The 10215-nt window shown below is 32.6% G+C and overlaps 1 protein-coding gene across 2 annotated transcripts; it reads right to left on the minus strand.

The window, feature by feature from the left end:
* Positions 1548 to 7116, minus strand: LOC109343259 (probable magnesium transporter NIPA9). 2 transcript variants are annotated; one of them, XM_019581479.1, is made up of 9 exons: positions 6837 to 7112; positions 6430 to 6528; positions 6171 to 6300; positions 5647 to 5735; positions 4583 to 4639; positions 4379 to 4437; positions 3446 to 3566; positions 3086 to 3234; positions 1548 to 1904 (listed from the first exon to the last, which is right to left on the minus strand). In XM_019581479.1, exons 1-9 carry the CDS (start codon positions 6945 to 6947, stop codon positions 1787 to 1789), a joined length of 933 nt encoding a protein of 310 aa, XP_019437024.1. In that variant the 5' UTR covers positions 6948 to 7112; the 3' UTR covers positions 1548 to 1786. The 2 variants fall into 2 exon arrangements, with proteins under 2 accessions (XP_019437024.1, XP_019437023.1); XM_019581478.1 differs by lacking the exon at positions 1548 to 1904 and adding an exon at positions 1911 to 2959 and having other exon boundaries at positions 6837 to 7116.

The following is a 10215-nucleotide window of genomic DNA, read 5'->3' on the forward strand; positions in this document are numbered from 1 at the left end:
TTTTATTTAAAAAAACTTGTATGCTAAGATGTAACAAGTTTGAATATTAGTACATTTTATAATTTTCGATCCCATTATTTAAAATTAAATTTAATTAGAATTAAAATATTAATATTATCAAGATTTTATTGATTGTTTTTATATAGTTTCGTCTCCACATATTCTCATTTTTATTCATAATTATGAAAGGTCTTTTTTTCTAAAATAAAAAAGATATTTTATACCTTAATCCATTCTAATGACTAATAAGTTGTAAGTAGTAAGCAAATATCCCAAATTAAATCAAAAACTAATTCTATCTCTAGAAGCAGATAAAAAAATGAGATTGTATATTTTGCCTTTTTTATTATTTTTATTTAATTACAGAAGTAGTTAAGTCAGATCTTAGTTATCATCAGCTGGATAATTAATAAGTGGTTAGAAAAGTTAGTTATACAATTTTATGATTATTATTTGGTTCACATAATTATTATCATGGATTTAGTTTCATGTAACTTTTTTATCTATCATGTGGTCTATACAAATAAAATAAAATAAAGTTCATAAATATTAATAAGATCCATGGTCTAGGAGAAAATTCAAGAGTCATGAGATATATTGATGAAACGACCCCAAAATCTTTTATCTTTTTCGTCTCCTTTCAAAATTCAACTCACAAAGATACTCTTAAAACTCTTAAATATACTGTCTATTTCTCTTGTACTTAATTACTTGAGAGACAAAAATTATAAAGGGATCCAAATCTCATAACCATATATGTTAAATGTATACAGATTTATTCAACCAGTTCATTTCTGAATTGACAGGTTTACATTTTCATGTGATATTCATTATAGATTAACTCATTTGCGCTCAACCTTCTCATTCCCATTCTTGTTCTTCAATTATTCACGCATTCTTCTATTCTTTTAAAAATTTATCCCATGACACATTTTTCTGTTTTTGATTATTTTTTCACACAACTTTTCTTCCTTCCTCAAAAAGTCCAACCTTTCACACGATAGTTTTTTTAAAAGCTTGAACTTGGCCTTTTTAAACATACAGTTTTTTTTTTTAATTTAACCTGACCTTTTTTATTGAATGAGTCGAGCAGAGTCGGACTAGGCCGGGTCATAGGCCATAGTACGCCAGCCTACTCTATCCCACCCTTCACTCAACTTCTGTTATCCGCTTCCTAATTTACTTATCAGGATCAGAATCTATCCCCTTTAACAGACATTTTGCAACATTCTGCTACAAAAAATTATTTTTGCCCCAAGTAAGCTTTCTATTTTCTAGAGGATGAAGTGCACATTATTCGAATATAACACAAGCTACAACTACCGCATAGAACACATGAATAAACTTATTGTATTAAAAATTGTTTCCATGCAAATCAAACAAACTCCTTGTATTGGTATGCACAATCCTCAAAAATCAAAATATTGGAAGTTCAGGAATAGCTTTTAGTCTTTTACTATCTGTGTCACAAGAATGTTAAGAAATATTTCATCCAAAAAAATTAGCCCAAAGAAATATGTCACAAGAATGTCACAAGCATGAAAGAATTAGCCCAAAAAAATCATGCACTCTGATGAAACAGCAGATATAGATATACAGTATACACCCCTAGCCTTAGCAGTTGGATCATAAAGTAACTAAATGCTTAGAAATCATGTGAATTAACAAAGGAACATTTGTTAACTCAAGCTTTTTCTTTGGAAGATGATGATAGTAAATTATTTAATGTTGTTGCTTGAACGACAGCACTTGGACTTGGCTCCGTTGTACCGGAAGAACCGGGTCTTCAAGAGCCATAATTCTTATCTAAATTGTTTCTTTTAGAGCTTCTTGAAGAACATGTAAAGAATCTCACTAACCTTGTTGAACCAACTAGTAGAATCACACCCATAATAATAAGTACCCTGCATCATAATGTTTTGTATGCATGAATATAGTTCTGACATATACAATGAAGATTTCTGTCTCATTTGATCAATATCTTCAAATTACGTTCTCTTGCTGAAGTTTTTCAACCAATACATGAAGATTTGCACAGCAAATTACATGAAAGAAACAAAATGTTTGTAATGCCTAAACTGGATGGAGCTTTTTCCAAATGGAAAGAAGGCATTGAAGTTATGGAGTTTATTTCTGCACTTTTCTGTCTTAGGAACCTTTGAAGGGAAGGAAGGTAAAAAATTAAAATTACCGGTCTATTTATCAGATCAATATGAGATGAGATTCATGGGTTTGTATTATTGATTATGGGATGAGATTTTCTCTATGGATGGGGAAATGGTAGAGTGCTTCATACCATATCACACCACAAGACACTAGATTTAAGTATCTTGGGTCAATTGTATAACACGACGGGAAATCTGAGGGAGATGTAAACCAAAGGATTCAAGCGGAGAAGATAACATGACAGAGTGCTCCAGCCTCCAAGTGTCATATGTGATAGAAAGTTATCATTCAAGCTTAAGGGAAAATTTTATCGCACAGTTATAAAACTCGCAACATTATATGGGACAAATGTTGGGCAATAAATGTGAACTAGAGAATAAACTCAATATAGCAGAGATGAGAATGTTATGTTGGGTGAATAGACAAACTAGACAACATAGGATGAGAAATGAATGTATCAGCCTATCAGGGATAAAGTTGAGGTAGCTCTATTTTAGAAAAGATAGTAGAGTTGTGCCTTGGTGGTTTAAGCAAGTGTGAATGAGATTGTTAGAAGCCCTAATAAGGAGAATATATCAAATGGATATTAGCCCAATTTCTAAAGACATAGGAAGGGCAAGAAAAACCATAGAGCATTATAGTGTTGTTCGATCCATATAGTCGATTCTACCTAGTGGGATTTAGGCTTGGTTGTTGTTGTTGAGATGCGACCATTTTCATTTTTCCATCACTACCATGGACACTTTCAATGTAAAACTTCAACTTGTACCCTATTCCGGGAGGCCTGAATACCCTGCTATTTATGAGTCCTTTCATTTTTATGTGTGTAAACATATGCTTTTCAATTATGAGGAAATAATATGAAGGGTTGAAGCTTAAATTGCTCAAATAGCGGACAAAACAAAACATCTTATATTACCATCCAAGAAGAAGTGCCAAGCGAGCTTTTGGGGCAGACGGAAGTCGCTCACCCAATGCAAGCATTCCAGCAAGTACACCAGTCAAGATTGATGCCACAGCTGCACATGTAGAAACTATAATTGCCCTTCCATGCTTTAGACCATGTGTCTGCATGGTGGGGAAGACAAGAATATTTAATCAGCCGAGATTATCATAACTGAAATTGACAGCGTAAAAAACTCTTACAAATGTCAGACCATTTTTGTTGAAAAGGATAAATTCCCCTCAAGGCTCAAAGGGCCGGAAGGTTAGTCTCATAATGCCTAAAAAGATATCTTTCAAAGAACAAAAAAAATGAGAAAATTGTTCGTCATAATACCTGGTAGTAGAAGCCTGTACCACTGCAACACACACTAATCATGAGGCACAGAGGAACCAACAGCTTGTGAAAACCTTGCTCTAGAAATAGAAATCCCATCTTTGATATTACAGATGACATCCTGCACTTAGACATTAACAAAAATTGAGTTACAATTTATAGTCAAGTTCTCTCTCTTCCTTGTAAATACTAAATAGTATTTTCAAAGTATGAGTTTTGTTCATTGCCAACATGTCATAAAGATGTTATGTTCTGTCAGTTCCAGTAAACCAACAATCTAATTAAACTAAGTGTATACTTAAAGAAAAAAATTCACAATCATAAGCTACATGAACTGCTTGTGACATGACATTGTGTAACAGTATACACACAGTTGATGTAAAAGTGTCAAAACTTAGTTGTTGATATATTAGTAATATAGCAATTTATTGAGATATTTTTCAAAGTCTTCAGTAAATATGTGACGGTCAAATTTTGGTAGAAAAGTGAGGTTTATGTGGTTCCCTCTCCAACATATTTGGTTGGAGCACAATGACCACATTTTCAAAAGTGCTCTTCTCCCTTACATATGGAATAGGGCTATGTTTATGACCTCTCACTTCTACTGTACCTATTGTTGTCTTAAAGGAACTTCCAGTTCTCACAGAGATCATACAGTTCTGTTGCATGTCAGAATGTCTTTGGCCATGTCCCTTTTTCCATTTTCAGTATTAGGATAAGATCCTCCTAGTTGCACTATTTACCTTTCTCTAATAACCTTTTTTATCCCAAAAAATTAATCCTAGAAAAACACTATAAGTTGACTCATGAAAATGATATCAACAAAGTAACTCATTTTAATTGTTAGAATCTTCATGCTGATATTGAGATGTGGCCATGGTTCATATAAGAACGGATTACACATATATAGAGTAGAGAAGGAAGCAAAAGTACCCAAACAAAATGCCAGATTCCAAGCCATAAATGATTTCCTCAACAACATCATATTCCACCTGCACAACTTCAAAAATGTCAGGCAATGGAAGAAGAGCAAATGATAAGATAGCTTATTAAACCAAAATATGCAGGTGTTTCCACAATGAAAATAAAAATGTAAATATAAAGGTATTCAAGAAAGATTAAAACATGAATTACAACCATTTCTTGTTCTCTCCGTTGACGTTTGTATATCCGAAGCCATCCATTAAGCAATATCTGTAAAGCATGTCTAACAATTAAAACAGTAACAATGTATAGAAGATAGTAATACCACTTTGTTGCACTGGTGACCTCATAAGTTTACATAAAAAATACCATCAATAAGTATTATAACTAATATAGCCTGTGAAAGACTCACAATTAACATGAGAATAATAGTGGGGTGAAGAGAGTAAATGGGCAAATAAAAAGGCAGTTAGTATAGAGAATAAATAGGTAAATGAGGGGGCTGATGAATCATTTTGAACTTAGAAAGGTTTGGGAAAGCTTTGACAGGACTTGGCTTCTCTGATTTCTTCGTTGTTCTACCCATTTCTTTTGTTCTTTACATTTTTTGCTTCCTTTCTCTGTAATCAGAGTTTGGCTCCTTTTTCTACTAATAATATCAGTTCTATCAGTCTGATAATAATGCTACCACGTCACCATGATAATAAAAGGACAAGCACAATGCATTTAACACATTCCAAGAGACCAACAAAATGCTTCCATATTGGTTCATGATGAATGAAATGCGTGAAAATAATATTCATATGAAAAATTTTAACTAGAAAAAAAGAATCACAATGCAATGAAATGAAATGAGGTTTTGGTCATTCAAATAACTGATTTTATAGATATATAACTTTACACGTTGATTATTAAGGATGACTTCTAAATTTGTCAGGAAAATAACGTTCCTATGAAAATGAGTAGGACACCAGATTAGCAATTAAGCAAATTAGGCTTTTCTCGTTTGATTAACAATCATAAGTTAAAAAATATATCCAATTTCATGTGTCAATTATATGTCACTTAAGCATGATACCAAACATTGAATCGCTTGTAAACACCACATTAAATGCCAAAATGTGTTTCAAAGCCACAACATGCATACTCTTCCAGTTAATAATAGAATACATCTTGCTACAATGCCACACATAATGCAGAAAAGTACATGACTATAAAATAAGCTGATTCATAAGACAAATTTATCCAAAAGTTCATTCATAAGACAAGGTACCTACAAACAAGATGAAAACAACAAATGCCAGCGAAGGTATGTGAAAAATAGATAGAGCAACTGCCTCTTGCTCTTCACCTCCAGCACCAACTCCTAAATATAGAAAAGCATATTATGGTTAACCAATAGTGTCACCTGAATATAGAATCATACATCAACATAATGACATGTTTCGTGGATTGAATCCAGCAACCGATTGCATACTTCATTTATTAGGATCCGACTATTAAAATGAAAAAAAACTTCTCAGTCCACTGCTCAGATGCTTAAGTCACATGAATCCAATAGTATACAGACAAATCAAATGGTCACATTTATTTTTATAGTATGTACTATGTAGATCAAAATTCTGAACTACATGAATAGATAGAAAGATCATTAATCAAATCATAATTAACATAAGACACATGCAATTTTTGTTTTATGACACACACAAACACCAATTACTCTAGGGTCTAGATTTTTGTGTTTTAAGGAACCGAAATCAATTAAAGTCAATGTTCTTTGGAAATTAAGAACTGACATTACCTATTGTACCAAAACCGGCCAAGGTAATTCCCACCCAATCGACAACGTTCATGACTTCCTTGAGATAAAAATGAGAAAAAATCGAAAGAATTGCTAGTCCACACCCAGAAACTGGTTGGATGACAGAGACCTGTATTTGAGAAAAGAAAAACCAGCAGGATCACCAATGTCAAAATTCAAAGCAAAACACTAAAAAGATAACCATCGAAATTCAGCATCATTTTGGTTTCAACATATAGCCATTGGCTAAAACACTTACCGGAGCCAGAGACAATGCTCTTAACATCAACAATGCTCCAAATATATCCATTAAAAAACCTATCAGCCATGTTTTGTTCAAAGCATAAGCCCTTATGACCTGAACACACACAATTGAGATCAGTAACCAAACAAGGACTTCTTCTTAATCACCTAAGCTTCAATGGGAAAAATGTGATCTTTGAATGTAATGCATTTCAATATTCTCACTCAAATCATAAACAACTACACATGCATGAAAAATATCCAATTTCATCATCACAAAACATTAAAAACAAAATCTTAATCTCATAAATTGCAACTTTATTGGCAGCAAATAAATAGAACTTAAAAATATATACAAAATTATAATTTAAGAGAAACCCATATGTTTAAATAAAATATAAAAAATAAGAAAAAAAGACATGCCTTGAACTTAAAAGAGAAAGGAGGAAGAATTATGGTGCCCTTTTTTTGAAGGATCTTGCCGATGTTGTTGCCGGCGGTGGCAGCCACCGTTAATATGATTGATTCCCACATGGCATGTCACTGTCTGAAAATGCAAAATGTTTTGAAGTTTAAAGCTTTCTTTCTTCTTCCTCTTTGCACTGCTAACCCAACACCTCTTATGTTTGGTTGATCTCCTTTCACGATCTGTTACGTGTTGTATTAAATCTATCTATAATAATCTATAACTTATAGTAAGGCCTAATAATAGCATACTTAGAAGATGGATGTGCAGTTGTATAAGATCCCGCTACAAGATTATTAATTCGATTACTGAAAACGATACTTATTCATGTATCTAGAAGATATTATTAGTAGTATGTAAATGCACTTACAAGATACCATTAGTAGTATGTAAATTTCATATAACAATAATCCCAAATTGAAAAGGTTACATTGATAATAAATTTATATGCTTCATGGAAAAAGTATGCTCAATCTACATTACAACAACTCTATTGCCACATATGCTCTCTAATTATTTATAAATAGAGAAAAATGCATAAAGCCACTATAAACTTTATGTTTTTTTATAAGTAGATATCATGAACTATTTTTCTTCTTCTAATTGACTCTTAAATTGTATCAGTTGGTGAAATTGGTCTCTATATAAATATTTAAGAATGCTCATTTGATTGAACAATGTTAAAAGCAGACATTTAATAGCGCCCGATCGATTGAGCGTGATTAAAAGTGATGCAACTCACTTTTTATCCTTAAATGGGCCTCACCATTTATCTACTTTCTACGGCACTCACTCAAATGAGCATTGTTAAATGTTTAAAATTATACATTTAACAACACTCGCTTGAATGGAGGCTATTAAATGTCAACTCTACACTTTTAATAATGCTCACTTAAACGAGCGAGGTTAAATGTCTATTTTATGCTTTTAACACCGCTCACTTAAATGAGTATTATTAAATGTCTATCTTCTACTTTTAATCATGCTCAATCGAACGGGCGCTGTTAAATGTCTGCTTTTAACATTGTTCAATCAAAGCAGCACTCTTAAATATTTATTTTCTACTTTTAACAACATTCTCTTAAACAAGTATTGTTAAATGTCACTTTCTCTGAATTTGAAAAAAAATAGAGTTGTTGCACTTCTTCCCTTTTTATTGTTGGTTAATATATTTTCCCCTTTCTCTTTCTTCATTTTTTTGATTATTTTAAGGGCTTTGTAGAAATAATAAGAACCATGCTCCAATTAGAGAATAGTTCTCTATTTATGGGAAAAAACATATCACTATAAGCAATACCAAAATTTAGGAACGGTCCTTATTTGATTAAGGATTATCGCTAGAGATGCTCTTATATGAGACTTGTTATAGATTGACATACATTACATAAATGATTAAATTAATTAGAGATGTTGTTCTCATTAAATTATATGAGAGCACCTATAATATATTTTGATATGTTTGTATACATGTGTCTTGCTAACCATGCTTATATTTGTTGGATCATAAGACCTATAGAGAAAATATAATATAGAAAATGACACCGATAATTTAATGTGGTTCGGTAATTTACCTACGTCCATAGCTGAAGAGCAACAAGGATTATTTCACTATGATAAAAAAGAATTACAAGTATTTCACTCACTTCCCAAAAAACCCAAGTACACCCAATTTTACTCTCACTCAAGTATTTCTCGCACAACTAGAACAAGAGAACAAGAAGAGAGAATATGCACTAAGCTAAGTATTTGGTGTGTCTTACAATGATATGAAACACTCCTATTTATAGCCAAAGCTCTTGAAGATAATGTGGCCAAAGGGAAAATAACATTAATGTTGGTTTCACCATAGTCACTTCTTTTACTTGGCTAGAAATTATCTCTTTCTTCAAAATGATCTTTAGCCACTTCTTTTTTGTTTGACTCAAGAAAGTTTTTTCATCATCTTTTTCTTTTAGCCAATTTTCAATAAATCTCCACCTTGGTTAACAGACTATCATAGTTATTCTCCTGCTACTCTTCTTCATGCTCACTAGAGATTCTGAACATTAATCAAGTTCAGACAATGTCTGAACTTGGTAATTGGAACTGGCTTCGTCATCATGTCCGCCAGATTATCTACGGTGAGTATTTTCTCCACTCTAACAACTCCTCTCTCCACTATGACTCTGATAAAGTACATTTGAACATCAATATGCTTAGTTCTTTCATGATACATTAGATTCTTTATCAGATGTCTACTTTGACTATCACAATAGATGGTTGTTTCTTCGAGTTGTATACACAACTCTTCAATTAGACCTTTCTCCCAAATGGCTTCCTTTACCGCTTTTGTTACTGTGATGTACTCTTCTTCAGTTGTAGACAAAGCAACAATTGATTGTAGTGTTGCTTTCCAACTAATAGTACAACCACACAGTGTAAAGACATATCCGGTGAGCGATCTTCGCTTAGCTAGATCTCCAGCATAATCTGAGTCAACATATCCAATGATCTTGCTTCCAACATCTTTGACTTTACCATACAAAAGCCCTATATTTGTGGCACCTTTTAGGTAGCGCATAATGTAACACCGTGGATTTTCTATTTATGTTTTATTAATTATTTATTTTATCAACGATTAATTTCAGAAATTAATCGGTATGGATTTAGGCTAAACCATAATTAAGTATTAGTCTTGTTTTGTGATTTTCTATTTTGTGGTAAATTTTCGTAATTTTATGAGACGAAAGATTTTTGAGCTGCTGTTGGGCCCAAATTCGCCTGAGTTCGGCCCAATTACCTGTTTTTGAGTTTCGTAACTCGGAATCGAATTCCGATTATGCCATTGGTTTCAAAATATTATTTCGAGTCAAGATAGATATCAAGTTCATTCAGAACGCATTTCTAAATATTTTTCAATCCGAATTCCGTGTTTCGAAGTTCTAACCGTAAACCGAAATCGGGAGATTTTTATTATCCGATTGGGTATTAGACAACAATACTCGGGCATGGTTTAATCGAGAATGTGTCGTCGGAAGGGTCACATCACTTTCATGTAAGAGGTTTGCTTGTTAAACAAACAAAAATACATATTCTCTTACACAAAATCCATAAAATCACTCACCTATCTCTTACACAAACTACTTTTTGAAAAACCATTGAGGGAGAATACATCCAGACCTCCTAAACTATCTCAAAAGTTTGGAGTTATATTTATGCATTAAGAAAACACGTACTTAATCAAATATTTGTGTGCATGGGTTTTGTACGGATACTTTATTAAGTTGTATGCTTATGATAGCTTAAAATATCAAGTATTGTGGTAGTTATCCATGAAGGAACACCACTTGAGAAACT

Source organism: Lupinus angustifolius, chromosome LG03 (genome assembly GCF_001865875.1).
Source record: "Lupinus angustifolius cultivar Tanjil chromosome LG03, LupAngTanjil_v1.0, whole genome shotgun sequence".
Taxonomy (NCBI): Eukaryota; Viridiplantae; Streptophyta; class Magnoliopsida; order Fabales; family Fabaceae; genus Lupinus; species Lupinus angustifolius.